The 16,085-nt window shown below is 39.0% G+C and overlaps 1 protein-coding gene across 1 annotated transcript in view; it reads left to right on the forward strand.

The window, feature by feature from the left end:
* The window catches only part of epha4b (eph receptor A4b), a gene marked incomplete in the record, with an annotated part of 121,366 nt that extends 111,375 nt beyond the window's left edge, over positions 1 to 9,991 (forward strand). The window contains 5 exon segments of the mRNA XM_037682299.1: positions 1,814 to 2,023; positions 6,118 to 6,267; positions 6,440 to 6,633; positions 7,579 to 7,719; positions 9,139 to 9,991. Coding sequence (XP_037538227.1) covers positions 1,814 to 2,023; positions 6,118 to 6,267; positions 6,440 to 6,633; positions 7,579 to 7,719; positions 9,139 to 9,238 — 795 coding nt within the window.
* Positions 9,992 to 16,085: the final 6,094 nt, after the last annotated feature.

Genomic DNA, 16,085 nt, shown 5'->3' on the forward strand with positions numbered 1-16,085 from the left:
AACATTTAGTTTGGACATAAACATTTAGTTTGTAAACTAAATATTTAATGTGGAACTAAATATTTAACTTGCCAACTAAATATTTAGCTTGTAAGTTAAGTATTTAGTTTATACACTAAATATTTAACTTATAAATTAAAGATTTAGTTTGGAACTATGACATTTATAAATGTATGAATAACATGGTGAAAATATGACTGAAAAATAAACACGTTTTTTTTTCTTATGAAAGGCTAATAAACAAACCAAAATATTCATGTTAATTTTTGACTGTGTAACTTTACAAACAGCACCCCATATTGACAGGTCGTTTCATGTGGTAATTAAAAACCCTTACTTGTGGAAGCCCATCACATTTCACGTTTTAAAATTTGAAACATGTTTCAGGCGTAATCCTTGAAGGAGCTACATGGATTTAACTGCGGAACCTTGAAATGGGGTTTTTCATGCAGCCAGACAAATAGTATGTTTCAGTCCTGGTGTGACTCGTGTTCAACATTCCCCTGATTCATATTCAGGCTTGTTTGTCAGCCAGTAAAATCACTGCAGCACTCCAGAGCCATTACAGCTGTGATGATAGGCCTGTTGCTAAGTAGACACCAATCCCATCTGTGACACGAAGGCAAAATAAAGTGATGGATTTGAAACGACTAAAGAATGATGTTTTGAAACGCACTTCTCACAAAGCCACAGAAACATGCAGGTTTTTTTTTTTTTACCACACCAATAGAGGTTTAAAGGTGTTCACAGAGACTGAATAGTTACCAGATTAATGTTTATGGTTTTTACAGCTAATTTGTGGTATCTTTACAGTTTGTGTCTTTAATTATGACCATTTATTGGGCAGAAATGCCTCTGAACAGTTTTATAGTTCTTAATTTGTCCACTCTCATTCATAGTTTCCAGAAGTGCTTTTTTTTTTTTTTTTTTACATTTTTGTTTCCAAATTTACAATTTTTTATCATTTTTGGCTCCCTCCATGCACCTGCCTTTCCTGTCTCCCTCCTTCCTGACAATACAGTGCAGTGGGCAGATTGATAGAGGAAGTCTGTAGGTTTGTTAGACAGCCTAATCAATCAGCATCTCACAAAACCACCAGCTAATTAACTTACTCCACAGCTGTCGAGGGAGAGAGAAAGAAACAGACAGCAGAGAGAGGGGAAGGGTGCTTAGAATCAGGACGATGAAAGAAGATAAATAGATGGAGACTGAACCAAAGTATTACAGATTTCTGCCACTCCCTGAAACAGAGACTGAGGAGAGACAGAGATGGATGAAGATTATAAAGACACAGAGGAAGGAGAAATGATATAAAGGGGAGAGGGTGACTGATAACATGAATGGCTCTTTAACGGAGACTGTTGGCCCGGGGCAGAAATAATTGGCAGAAGAAGGTGAGCTGGACCGTCATCGATCAACAGGCGGCACTCGCTGCCAAAGACAGCTCAAATCCGAAATCCTGAGAGCTCCGTGTGGGCACAGTCAGTGTGCAAGAGGAAAGTTTTGTCTGCTGGGTTAGATTCAATCCCCTATAAGTAGGATTCCTTTGTTGTTGTGATCCTCCATTGATCCCTGGAATGAGAAATTCCTCTTTGCCTCTCCACCCTCCAGACAGGAGGTCAAAGCACAGAGTTAAGAGGAGCTGGAAGATATACAAAGGGTAGCTCAGAGACTCTTGGGACGTGGAATGCTGCCATTACAACTTGAATCCTAGCTTAAACATTCAATTACAGCTAAAGCTGTTGTCAGGGTGCCACCACATTGCAGCCTGTTGTCTGCTCTGTGTATTAATTCACAATTTTCTTTGCTTCAGAAACATGACGGCCAGTTCACAGTCATCCAGCTGGTTGGCATGTTGCGTGGCATCGCCTCAGGTATGAAGTACCTGTCAGACATGAGCTATGTTCATAGAGACCTGGCCGCTCGCAACATCCTGGTCAACGGTAACCTCGTGTGTAAGGTGTCAGACTTTGGCCTGAGTCGAGTTCTGGAGGACGACCCCGAGGCCGCGTACACAACAAGGGTAAGACACACTAACACAGTTTGACACAGTCACAAACAAATTTATCAAGTGAAACTAGCATTTTAGAATGCTAAAGTTTCAAAGAACGATCTTGAGTGGTATGTTAGTGCTCAAAGTATGTATTGGGGATGACTATCAGCTACTAACACAATAAATTTTGGTTAGTGTCTGTAAAAATGTCAGAGCGATAGCTATTTACGTGTTTTCATGCCTTGATGAACCATGGCAATCAATTGTGTTGACTCTTAATGGTTGATCACTTGCAAATGTACATCCAATAATGACTTTCTAAAAGTTCCATTAAAATTTGTCCAGTAGTTCATTATATACTGGTATTTTCTAATAGACAGACAGACAGGATCAACTACTGCAGTTAATACCAACATAATTTTAAGCAAAATTCTGATGCAATCTATTAGCGCTCAGAACATGTGATGGGAATCATTTTCAGCTACTACCACACCAAAATTTTAGCTCAATATCTGAAAACTTGACTAAGTAATATTCATTTCACTGTTTGCAATGTCATTTAGTGTTGGCAACCATCTTGAATTAATCTGACAATAAAATGAATGTGCTTAGTTACTCTCTGAGTTTCATTAAAATCGATCCAGTTGTTCATCAAATATTTTGCTAACAAACAAACAGGCTAAAGCACATAAACCCTAGACAGCTGTTTTATTGTCTTTCCATCCATCGATCCATCCATTATCTTCTGCTTATTTGGGAGTCGGGTCATGGGTCAGCAGCTTAATCAGGGAGGCCCAGACATCTCACAGCCACCTCTTCCAGCTCTTCTGGGAGGTCAACAAGGCATCCCAGGCCAACTGAGACAGTCTCTCCATCGTGTCCTAGGTCTTTTCCAGGGTCTCTACCAAATCGGACATGCTTGTAAAACCTTTCCAACGATGCATCCAGGGGACATCCTTACCAGTTGCCCAAACCACCTCAACAGGCTCCTTTTTGAAGGGGAGGGGCAACGGTTCTACTCAGTCTCTCCTGGATAACTGAACTTCTCACCCTGTCTCTAAGGGAGAGTCTAGCCAACCAGCAGAGAAAACTCTTTTTGACTGCTCGTATTTGCAACTTTGTTCCTTCAGCCACTACACAAAATATGTGACCATAGGTGAGGGAAGAACTGTAGACTGTCTGGTAAACAAAGAGTTTCACCTTGCGACTCAACTTTCTCTTCACTACAACAAACTGACACAGAGTCCGCAATAGCCACACCGATCCATCTGTCGATCTTGCGTTCCATTCTTCCCTCACTCGTGAACAAAACCACAAGATACTTGAACTCATCCACTTGAGACAGAACCTCACCCTTGACCCAAAGAGAGCAATCCACCATTTTTCCAACTGAGGACCATGGCCTCAGATTTGAAGGTGCTGATTCTCATCCCAGCCACTTCACGCTCGGCTGCGAACCGTTCCAGTGAGAGCTGAAGATCACGGCACGATGACGCCAACAGGACCACATCATCTGCAGTCAAGAGGCTACCAAACAGGACTCCTTCCACCCCCTGGCTGCAATTCAAAAAAGGTAGTCAAGAAAGTCAATTTTATTTTCCAAGTTACACATATAGACTGGTTGAGCAAACTCTAATGCACACTTGAGGACCTTAGTGAGGGTAAAGAGCTGGTCCAGTGTTCCATGGCCAGGACAGAACCTGCATTGTCCTTTATCGTGTGTTTGAAAAAAAATGAAATGAAAGATCTAAAATGCATAAAAACACATCAGCTGTTTTAAACACTGTATTTTTCAAAAGTGGATAAAGGCTCTACTGCCCGTTTCAACAATAAGAACAAAGCTGTTCACCTAATGAAGACAACGACAAAACAAGTCTCAACATTTTTTTGCTTTAATGCATTTGAATCAGTCACTGGTGACTGCAGCACCATCTCGCAGCGCTCAGCGAGACTGAAGAAAACTCAAACATCAATGAGTCAAACCACTGCGGAGTAACTCATCAAAGATGTCCACAAGGAGATGGAACTATTCATATTCATGGGAAAAGTTGTGGATGTTATTCTTAATATGGCATTAGCATTGCCCTAGGAGGAGGGGATCAGCCGCTGACTGCGCTTTAGCAATCACATACAAACTCCCACTGATGTCAACAGACCTAGATGTGGAGCTGCAGGCGCTGATGAAGGGAGCGGGGAGGGGGGCATAGCAGCAGCTAAGTCTGAGGCGGAGATGGAGAAGACGCAGAAAGATCCACGGAGGAAAAACAGAGAGATTGGGGGGGGGGGGGGGGGAGAGACTGATCCAAGGAGAGCAGTTAAGAAGAAGATGGGGAAAAAGATGATATGGTGGGGGCGGAGGGGAAGATGGTGGAAACAATAGTACAGTGCTGAGGAACTTGGCAGCTTTGTCTTTCAGATGACTTTCACCGAGCAGACACGGGGAATGCTAGGTGGTGCAGAGGCAGCAGCCGCATATTAAGAAGCTGAAGCGAGCCTATAGAGGTGTGATGTCTGTGTGTGTTAGAGTGAGAGAGAGAAGCCAGGAGTGCCCGTCTATACATACAGCAGGTTGTATGGAAGCCGTTTGATCTGTTGCGTCAACAACAAAGACTCGGGCAGCTTGGGATTTTAAAAGAAAACTGATGGTCCAGACTGCAGTCCTGCCTCACATATTCTGAACTGTGTCTCAGAATAAAACCCATGTGTTTATGTTTTACTGTAATTGAATTTAAACGTTGTGTGATTTTCTACCCATCTCTTCCATGTTTCTTTCTTCCCATGTACTGACCCAATGATTGCATATTTTCACAAAAATGTATATTTTATTAACAGAAAAAAGTGTCAGATTGTATTTGATGGCATTAAAAATGCAGTATTATACTTAGTGTTGTGGCGATTCAAATGACCTTTGAATCTATACCCGGTGATTTCAGCTGACTGTAGTGTTCTGTGCACACATGCACAGACAGAAGCATACACTTAATATGCATTGACAAGAGAAATTACACAAATGTACTTAAGCAGTATAAATAGATTTCATGTATTTCAGATAGGGGAAAGACGTTTGGAACATAAAGAAACCAAACAGACACCACCATTATTATACAGTATGTCAGTTTGTACTTACTGCATTTGTTCTGAGACTGTTTAGTGTCATTTAATTTAAAGACTGTCAGCACAATCTTACCAACTGTATAATCAGAATATAAACATACCACCTGTAGAACTAAGTTTGGGCTTACTTGGAAACCATCATGGGGGACAATTGCAAAAATTCCTAGATTGCTTTGATTTCAGTTAAAACAGCAGCAGACACAGATTGCTTCAGTCAAACTATTGGTAATTAACATCAAGCATAAATCAGTGTAGAGGGATTTGTATGTCTTTATTGATAAGTATATTTTTTTAGATAAATATGTGCTTCTACTCTCTACTTCATAATATGTTTTCAATGTCTGAAAATGTATTCAAGCAAAGAAAAATTATTGCTCATAATTTGTCTTAAAATGCAGCTTGGTCTTGTGGTAGTCCCTGTAGTGCATATGTGTCAAACTCAAGGCCCGGGGGCCAAATGTGGCCCTCATTGACATCTTTTCTGGCCCTCAAGATGATATGTGAAACGTAAAATAATTCTATGTCCTGAATTTTTTTCGGTAATCTTTGATTATGATGTTGAAAGCACAACAGAGAACATCAAATGAGACCAATCAAACTCTTATTGAGGAACTTGTGACCATGAAAAGATGCTGGGTATCTGATTTAAGTTAATGTAGATTCTGAAACTGGCCCTTAGTTTGAAAATGGTTTTAATTTTGGCCCCCTTTTGTAGGTGGGTTTGACACCCCTGCTGTAGTGTGTATAGTGTGGTGTGTAAAGTAAATGCGTTAATAAAAGGCAATGTGTGTGTGCGTACTTGCACGTGGAGGTGTGTGTGTCTCTATGTGTGAATAGGTGACTAATGAGGAATTTAGTAAACTCCTTTTAGAACCTGGAGTTGTTAAAAGGTGCTAAATAAATGGCTTAATAAATGGCTGAAATGGCTTTAAATGACATGACTATAAAAATGTTAATGTAATTTTAGAATTTGTAAGTAAAAGTGAGGCCGTCTTGGGAACTGTTTACAGGGAGGAAAGATCCCCATCAGATGGACGGCTCCAGAGGCCATAGCCTACAGGAAGTTCACCTCAGCCAGTGATGTGTGGAGTTATGGTATCGTCATGTGGGAGGTGATTTCATATGGAGAGCGACCTTACTGGGAGATGTCCAACCAGGATGTAAGTCCCAAACATTCACATGCCGGTTTCAGTGCCATTCACCACCGTGCATTATTCTACCTTCTGCCAGAACTGAGAACGTTGTTTTATGAAACTTCCAACACTGTTCTTACTTTAAAAATATGCCTAAAGTGATGATAAATCAATAGATTTAATTGTTCTTCCCTTGCAGGTGATCAAAGCAATAGATGAGGGCTACCGTCTTCCTGCTCCAATGGACTGTCCTGTGGTGTTACACCAGCTCATGTTGGATTGCTGGGAGAAGAGCCGCAGTGACCGGCCCAAGTTTGGACAGATTGTCACAATCCTGGACAAACTCATCAGAAACCCAGCCAGTCTCAGAGAGCTGGCCAACAGTTCAGTGTGGTCAGTGGGAGAAATGTTCTCCGTCAAACTGTGAATTTCACTAATGCAGTCATCAGATAGTTGGATCAGAATATAAAACAGTAAAAACACTAAAAACTGTACTTTTCTGACAATATAATTTGTAAGTAATACTGGTTAGTGATACTTATTTTTTTAAAGGGTCCTAAATAAATAAATAGTTTTCAAAGTAAAAATAAAATAATTAAATGCATAAATGCATTCAAGGTTGGGGCTGGTATGTTCTCAATAGCCTTGTTCAATTTAGACTTTCTGAATCTCCAGTTGTTTTTCATGCATCCTGAAGAATGTCATTATTTTTACATTTACATTTTGGACCTCAGGCTCTTAGCTGATGCTCTGAATCAGTGCAGCATAGACATTTGAATCACTTACACAGACAAACACTTGAAACAGAATGAAAACCAAGGACCAGCATAAATGCGGCAGAAGCTCAAAAGTAGCACTGGTAAATCCCCAGAGAGTAAACACAATTAACCACATGACCAGAAAGAAGCCTTACACAAAGCTCCCATTACAAAGTCTGTAAGATTGTACACATTAATGTGTATACTTCACCATGTAAGTGCATACTGTTTGTAAAAATATGTCATTTTCTAGGTTTTATGTAAATGAACAAACATTTAAAATTAAAAGATGAAAGCAAACTAGTCAAAAGATTCTACAAGTAAAATATTTACAATCGATAGAGCCATGCATCCTTCTTTTTGACTAATGTTTAGTTAGAAATGTGTTTTTTACATTTTCATTTGGTTTTGAATGTAAGACTTCCCTGTTACAGAATCAAAGCAATTTTTTTCAAATGAATTTTTTTTATGTTAAACTTATGTACCAAGGAGAAATAAGTGCCAACACAGCAGTAAGAAAAAGTAATTTACCCACACATTAGGCCAAAACTTTGAGTTGTAAGTATGCTTTACATCTCAGCAGGGAGGACCCACCCACTCCAGAGTTCAGTGTGAACACGGTGGACGACTGGTTGGAAACCATCAAGATGGGCCAGTACAAGGAGAACTTCTCCAGTGCTGGATATGTCAGCTTGGACTCTATCCTCTACATAAGTGTCAGGTAAAGACCGATCTTTTAACATCAACAATCTACAGGTAGACTGATTGGTCCGATGACTATTGTCAATTTCCAACATTTTTTTCAAATAATCAGCTCTGACTACACTTGAGCATCATATTCTGATTAAAAGCCTATAGATTGCCTTTTTTCAGAGGACTTGTCTTGATGTGCTGCACATCCAATGATGGGATTTACTTTTACAGCAGGGGTGCTTTTTTCAGAACATCAGCAGACAATAAAAAGACTGGGCTGACAACATTTTTCTATGTGAATTAAAGTTGCACCAAATACCCCATTTTCAAACCGAGTTCAAATACTTGTGTTTGAGTACTTTCCAATACAGTGAGCCAATATGGGTACTAATAATTTAATTTTATGTAACATAAACTTTGAAAGAGTATTTGAAAATCAAAGGAGCTTACTTTTCATGTTAACCAGGACAGCCAAAGTCTTTTAAAAAAGTGTTGATTAGTGAGATGTGAAATTGTCCAGAATGCTCTTGCTCAGGTCCATACATTCCCAGGGTCTTTTTCTGCTCCATGAGAGACTACTGTATAGTCACTTCCTACTACTGTTGGCAAACTCTTTGAACTTGGGTTTTTAGCTGTTTTATCAAACTGCTTTCTTGAAAGTGTTAGATTTTATTCCTCGTCAGTCTGGATGATTTTTTCTTTGATCGGTCACTTTGAAATACACACAGTCACAGCATCATCTTCTTCTGTTGGTATTTATTGGTGATTCTCAAACAACTTTATGGCGTATTATGGCAAGTGTGGATCAGGAGAGCCACAACCTCCACATGTCATTGCTTCTCCTCTACCATTTGATTAAGATGTGAACGTCACACTAAATTGAAGTGGTATTGGGTACTGTGTTATCAGCACACAAATATGAGTCTGAGTACACCCACATGGTATAATAAATAGCTATGTGTTGTCATCATTGTATGTCCCCATACAATGACGAAATTGGTTCTCTGCATTTAACCCCTCACATGTGAGATCCACCCGGGTGGAGCAGTGGGCGGCTATATAAGTGCATGGGGATCAGTTAGGGATTGGGTGTCTTGCTCAAAGACATCATGACATGTGGGCATGGCGAGGAAGTGAACTGCGACTTTTTGATCCCAGGTCAACTGCTCTACCTCTACACCATCTCAGCCCTTATAAGAGTTACAGTGCCAGGTCGTCTCCTATCCAAATACTAACCAGGTCCGACACTGTTTAGCTTCCGAGATCAAACAAGATCGGGTATGTTCAGGGTGTTATGGCCATAAATGTAGTATCAGACTGATACTAGTATCGGTATTGGTGCATCCCTGATGTGAACTGTCTATAAAACTGTCTTTGAATTGTCATCGAAATGTTTTTACTAAAATCAGCATTGTGAATTTGTATTTTTCATTTTTTTTTGATCTAGTGAATTGACAAAGATGGGAGTGACTCTGGCTGGCCACCAGAAGAAGATTTTATCCAGTGTGCAGAGCCTGCAAGCCCAGGGGACGCATGTCCATGTATAACAGTTTCCACAAAGACACACGGTGAGACAGACTTGAACTGGATGCTCCTGTGAAGAGCCTCCCCACTAAAATGGAGTTGGAATGGATACTTTGTGCTTGGGTCTCCATTGATTTTGAGACACACTAAAATGGAGACAACATTGACGTTTGACTCCTTCACCTTCCCATGCCCCCCCACCCTTCTGCATCGTCGATGGGCACTTCTGGCTTTAGCACTCAGAGTCCCAGCAACACCGTCACTGTAATGGAGCAGCAGAGTGACACGCTACCAACAAGACCGCACATAGAGCATCCCAGGCCATTTCACAACATGTCAACTTAACAAAAAGGAAGAAAAAAAAAACTTTTGACATAAGAAATAGATTAAAAATAGAATATAATGTTCATCACTGTTTGTGAGGTGTACAGTCGGGTTTTACCATTGTTTTGTTTGTTTTGTGTTTTCACAATGAAGGATTTAAAAAGGGTCATAAGATGTGTATATGTGTAGATAAATGTTTATACGGGCAGTGTTTCCCACAACCATAGAGATGGACCTAACGTTTGTATTGGTGGTGAAGATTATATTGCGCAACATTAGCAGGAATTATTACCCTGTAGATATGGCTTCTTTTATTGCGGTCTGCTCCAAGAAAGCCAATGAATGAGCCAAGATTGTGAACGACCTGAATGTGTGAGGAGAGGGAGAAATAAGAAACTGGACCTGTAGCGATGGAGATGCATGTAGATTTTGCTAGCTCGTGTTGGGTGTGTGTTTTGGGCCAGGACAAGGGCTTCCTTAACGACTGCTCTCAGATACACTTCCAAAGCAATTCAACCGGGTGTTTATTCGAGTATTTTCTTTGGTTTACAAAGATTGTAACAAAAGGACAGAAACAAAAAATTTTATTCTTCCGTTAGTTTGTTTAAACAAAGTGGTACTGTTAACATTTTACACCACAATGTTGTAAGTATTATCTTAGCTCAGATTAGCCTTCCAGTGTTTCAGGTGTTACGGAAGTTTTAGTATTCATGTAGATCAAAGATGAATCAAAAGTTATAAGCACTTGCGCTGTTGAAGATGTACCTTGTTTTTTCAGGGTTGTGCCATGTACAGTGAACTTTGAAAAGTTCTTCTAGGTAATATGCCATCAATCTAACTGCACTTTTCTTTTATCAGTCTTCATGGTTGGTTGGTTACACAAGGGGAGTCCTTATAAATGTGTTTTCTACACTGTCCGCATGATAAGAACGCAAAACTGGAACGGCTCCTTTTCAACAAAATGAAATTTCTGCAGAGGTGATTTTCAGATGCGCAAAATGGTATATTTTACTTTTAAAAAATGAATATGGCTGTGGAATACTGTTGGATTTTCTGGTTTTCATTTTATGCTTGTATCTCACTGGGCTGCGACTTTAAAGTGTCTCAAATCGTTGACGGGGGAACTATCCTCTGAAAGAGAACATCCGAGGCAAATGTCCAGATCTAAATAAAATAAAATGCGCCAACCAACAAAAATAGCTATTGATAAACTGGTTCAAATTTGTCTATCTTCATTATGAAAGGGTATTAAATCATAAATGTGTGATTGGTGGGTACAAAGTAGGCCAAAGTGGGTACAATGTGGACTTAAGTGGGCACCAAAAAAGTATATAGCCAAGAATACATATTTGCAAGCCGTGCACATGACAATAGGTCATTTTTAATGGCTGTGCAAACCGTGACTGCAAGTCTTGCTGGTCACAAACACTCAGATTTCTGCAAAACTGCATCCGAAAATTAATCTTTTTTTATCGCAGTTTGCTCAAATTTTGAATTGTCAACTACACTCCAATAGTCACAACCCAAGTACTAAATTTAGCAACCTATTTTTTGTTTCATGTTTTTATTTTTCATTTCAAAACCACTACTCATACAATATATTTTTAGAAGAATTTTTTACAACAATAAGCAACTTTTTTTTAATTCAAAAGATAACTGCTGCTGATCACAATAATTACACAATCAGACAGGAACTCTATTTGTGAAAACTGTATCAAGGACACTAAATCTGCTTTTAATGTGCTCCAAACCACACAGGACCAACAGTGGCATCAAGTACAGTAAATATCATTGTATTATAGTGTAAAATTTGTACAGTGTTGATTTACAATGTCAGAATGTTTGTATTGATAACTATGATGATGACTATGATGTGCATTTATTGTGATAAAGAGATTTCTGAAGTTCAGGAAGGTTCATACAGGTGAAAGGTGAATGAAGGCGATTCATTAGTCTGAACAAAAGAATGTAGCACGGCGCAAAGCTTCAGCTTGGATAGAAAGGAGACAGTGACTGCAGTTTCTACGATAGCGTTAGAATGAGTAGAATGGACTTATTGATTAGCATGCTTTATTCACATGTTCATCTTTGACCGTTATTACTTGCAGTTTCTACCCCATTTCTACATACAACACAGGTTTAAAAATGCTTATTTGGAAAAAGAAACGTAGAAGAGAGAAGAGTGAAATATCTGATTTAGTTTCTATTTGATATCACAAATTTAGCATTTAGTTAAGCTTTTATCTCAGCTAGAGGATCATCACAAAGGACCTGACATTGCAGTTCATGATGAAGTATTTAAAGAGATGCAGATGCAGTGTTAATTACAAAAAAAGGAAATGTATAAGCACTGAATTTCATACAAAGTGTTTCTGTGCATTCGACTGTTAGCTGCAGCAGTTAGCATGCATGCTAGCTTTGTGACAGTGTCTCAGCTCGAGAAGGATAAATATAATTGACAATGAAATCAAAGTTTAAGATTACAGATTTTAATCAAAACCAGTACCTACATACAGTAAGATGTTTTTATTTATTCCCATTTACTTTATTAAGGACACTTTTTAAGATTTGTAAACAAATTTGTCCCAATTCCAAATTGCGTTTTTGGAACTAAAACCTGAAAATAGAGAAAATAATTATTCAAGTGAAATTTGTGTCCAGTTATTTAAGCTAATACTATTTTTTTAATCTAACAGTCTTTTCATTTTAACAGCTAAAAAAGTGTACTTAAGTCTATCTCTATATGAATGGCTAATGATGCTAAATTGACACGTGTCACTGCACACAAGTAACATATGTGTCATAGAGTGGATCTTTTATAGACATGACTACAATAATTGAGAGGCGTGTCTGAAACAGACAAGACAGAACCATGATGGGCAGCTGGACAAACATTTTAATGAAGAGAGAATTTACTTGTGTTTTTTCTGCTTGATTGTTTTAGAATTTGTAACGTAACGGCAATGACAATTTGCTTTACTACAAAACCTAAAAACAAAAAAGTTAAACTATTTGCCTAAACAGTTTCACCACTACTTCACATTTTAAACCACAGATAAAAGTACAAAAATACAAGCTTGGAGTGACAAACTGTTCATTCTACTCTTGCTAACCCTATAATTTTGCTCAGGCGGATCATCTTGACCCGCTGGCCTTTTAGATGCCTTATTTATCGAGTTATTGTTCTTTCTGTTGTCAAATAAGAGATAGTAGAGAAAGGTGTATATATACAGGTAATATTTATTTCCATAATTAAGGTGACCTCACATCAGCACCCTTTTCCAAACATCCCAGAGGCCCTCCACAGCACCACCACTTTGATTCATTTAAACAAAGAATAGACAGTTTGCTCTAATGTATTGTTACACAACTTCAAGCGGATGACCTCCAAAGGTTGATGGGAAAATGACCATTATTGTTGTCTTATTTACATTTCACTAATGTAAAGGGCAAACATTTTTGTTGTTGTTGTTGCATAATTGTTTTGAAGTGGAAAACTGAAGCTTCATCGTTGCATTCTGCCTGAATTATAATAGTCAATAATTACAATGCTCTCTTTCTTCAGGCCTAATCAACACTCCAGTTTTTAAAAAGTTATGTCATGTCCCCACTTTTTGTTCAGTTTTTAATATTTAATCCCAAAGCCGTCGCTGCACACATTTGCGAAGTTAAATTATCTCAAATGCCACATTTGTTTTTAATTCACTGCAGGTTTGTATTTTTGATGTTCATTGGATTCTCATTTGATGTTTTCAGCTCACTCCTATTCTTTATTCTGCTTTATGTTTTTCTTTTCCTTGGCCACCAGTAAGAAATATTCGTTCCCACGCCAACTTCCTCTGCGTTGCTTGTTGTAAAGGGTGTAGGCATTCTGATGTCTTTCATGTTGCTGTAATAAATATGCTATGATTTCTAATTTCTCACGTAAAGCCTTCAGTGTCATTCTTTCACACATTTTTGCATTTCTGTCCTCACCCCCCTCTTTGTGAACCTCTTAGCCTTCAACACAGCAGAAAACAGACCCCAGTAAATAAATAATAAAATGGAAAAAAATTAAATTTGTTTTTCCTTCATTGCGCAAGAGTGTTGGCAAAAGCTAGTTTTTTAGAGTGCTTTATTAAATTATTTAAAACTATGGAAAAAATGTATATAAACTACAAACTGGTCAATTTTATAGTGACATTCAGTTAAACGCTTATCAATTGTATGTACTCTATCGGTAGTGATGTCAGTTAAAGAGCAAGAAGTACGGAGAAAGAGGCAAAAGTCTTTGTCCAGGCTACACTAATGGCTAAACAAATGAGGGTCCATTTTTATTGTTTTACAGACTCATAAACTCTTAAAATGGCATGTGAAATAATGCTACATTAAATAATAAAAAAATAAATGTCTACATTTGAGCTTGACACTGAATGGTAAATTTGAGCTCCTTCTATCTGGGAAGAGATTCAGGCAGCTCAAATCAAGAACAAATAGATGGAAAAACTCAAATTTTAAATGTAACCGGGCTTTATTTTGTCATTCAGCCTGTTTTATTGATATTTGTATATGGATTTTTTGTTGTTTACCAATTTTGTGGTGTGTTTTTTTTTTTTAGCCACTTTGCTTCAAGGAAAATTTCCCTAAGGGGACAATAAAAATGATGATGATGATGACTGTTTGTTAAACTTGCGACTGTTTTCTCAGCTGAACAATGTGTGAGGCAGTCTTCCACATCAATCTGTCGTTTTTGAGAAAAGAGTCACTTTGAAACCCTCAAAAATATTTTTGAAAGCTCCTCGTTCAGCTTGTCTAGTCTAGCCTGGAAGAAGAGCTTTTGTCTCTTTCTTCATATTTCTTGCTCTATAACATATTCTACTGCTGATAAAGTACTAACTATTGATAAATGTTTCAAACAATTACTCTAAGACTGAGAGACCATATTTGAGACAGGGTTGTGTAAAGGCACAGATCAAATCACAACAGCCTCCATGAACTTCAAATTAAAGCCATATGAAACCACCAACATACTTCCAAGAGCTGCGGAGCCATACTAAGTAATCTGGTAGAGTGTTGGTCTGTCAAGAAACCAACAAGCCAGTGATCACTGAGAATACAAATCTCTGTCAAGATGGGAGAACCAGAGAAACAGCCAACCAGGGCTCATACAGGCCCTGTTTTTTTTTTTTTTTTTTTTTGAATGTCCAGAGGACCAGATTGAACTTTTTTGGATTTTTCTACCTGGATTATTGAGCATGCATCACGATAGCCAACCAGGGGTTTATCTCAACCAGGTTTTTATGTCAGAGTATACAAACATATAAAGATTCTTTATTGTCATTCACATCACATGTGGTACATTCAGTGGAACGAAACTATGTTCATATGTATGTACTACATATGATCTCATAAATCTCCTATCCCTATGTACAGCTATGTATGTTATTTGAAGAGACATAGCCTGCTGAAAGTTCACCAACTGATACCTGAAGGAATCACCGTCACAAACACACTCACACATCCTCAAATTTGATAAACCAAAGATTAAACTATCGGACAGCAATTTTCAAGTTTAGCCAAGCATGCACTAAGCATAATCTACTGTCATACCATCCCTACAGTATTGGGGACATTAGAATCCATCGTGCGGATGTTCGGCAGAGTCTGGGACATAAGACGCAGGTGTTCAGATTTAATCCATAAGTATACACTGACTTTAAGCATACCAGTTGTTTTGTAGAAGAAAACTAATCCTTGGTAGGACTAGAGTCTTGATATACTGTAAAACAAGAAAATGAGCACCTCCAGGAAGTCCTACAAATGGCTTTACGGTGACGCTAGATGATCCTGAATGTTCCTGTGAAGACGACTATTAGAAACCCCTAAGGAGAACACCTAAATAAATTGACTTTGCATACATCCATTCCATTATCTTTTATCCGCTGCTTCCATTTTGGGTCATGGGGGTCGCCAGTGCTCATGTCGGGCAATCACTGTGCGAGGGGTGGGGTACACCCTGGACAGGTCTCCAGTCTATCACAGGGACACATAGAGAAAAAAGAGACAAACAACCATTCACTCTCACTCACACCTAGGGACAATTTAGAGTCACCCATCAGCCTAGCATGCATGTTTTTGGCATGTTTTTGGTCTGTGGGAGGAAACTGGAATACCTGGAGAAAACCCACACATGCACGAAGAGACCATGCAAACTCCACCCAGAAAGACTCCCGGACCGTGATTTGAACCGGGGACCTGCTCGCTGAGAGGCAGCAGCCCTACCAGTTGTGCCACCGTGCTGCGCTTTGTAAACATCCATCCATCCATTATCTTTACCCGTTTATTCCATTTTGGGTCACGGGGGTTGCTGGTGCCCATGTCCAGCGATCACTGTGCGAGGGGCGGGGTACACCCTGGACGGGTCGCAAGTCCATCACAGGGACACATAGAGACAAACGAGACAAACAACCATTCACTCTCATTCACACCTAGGGACAATTTAGAGTTACCAATCAGCCTAACATGCATGTTTTTGGTCTGTGGGAGGAAACCGGAGTACCCGGAGAA

The sequence above is a fragment of the Nematolebias whitei genome, chromosome 9 (assembly GCF_014905685.2).
Source record: "Nematolebias whitei isolate Nwh7 chromosome 9, NemWhi1, whole genome shotgun sequence".
NCBI lineage: Eukaryota > Metazoa > Chordata > Actinopteri > Cyprinodontiformes > Rivulidae > Nematolebias > Nematolebias whitei.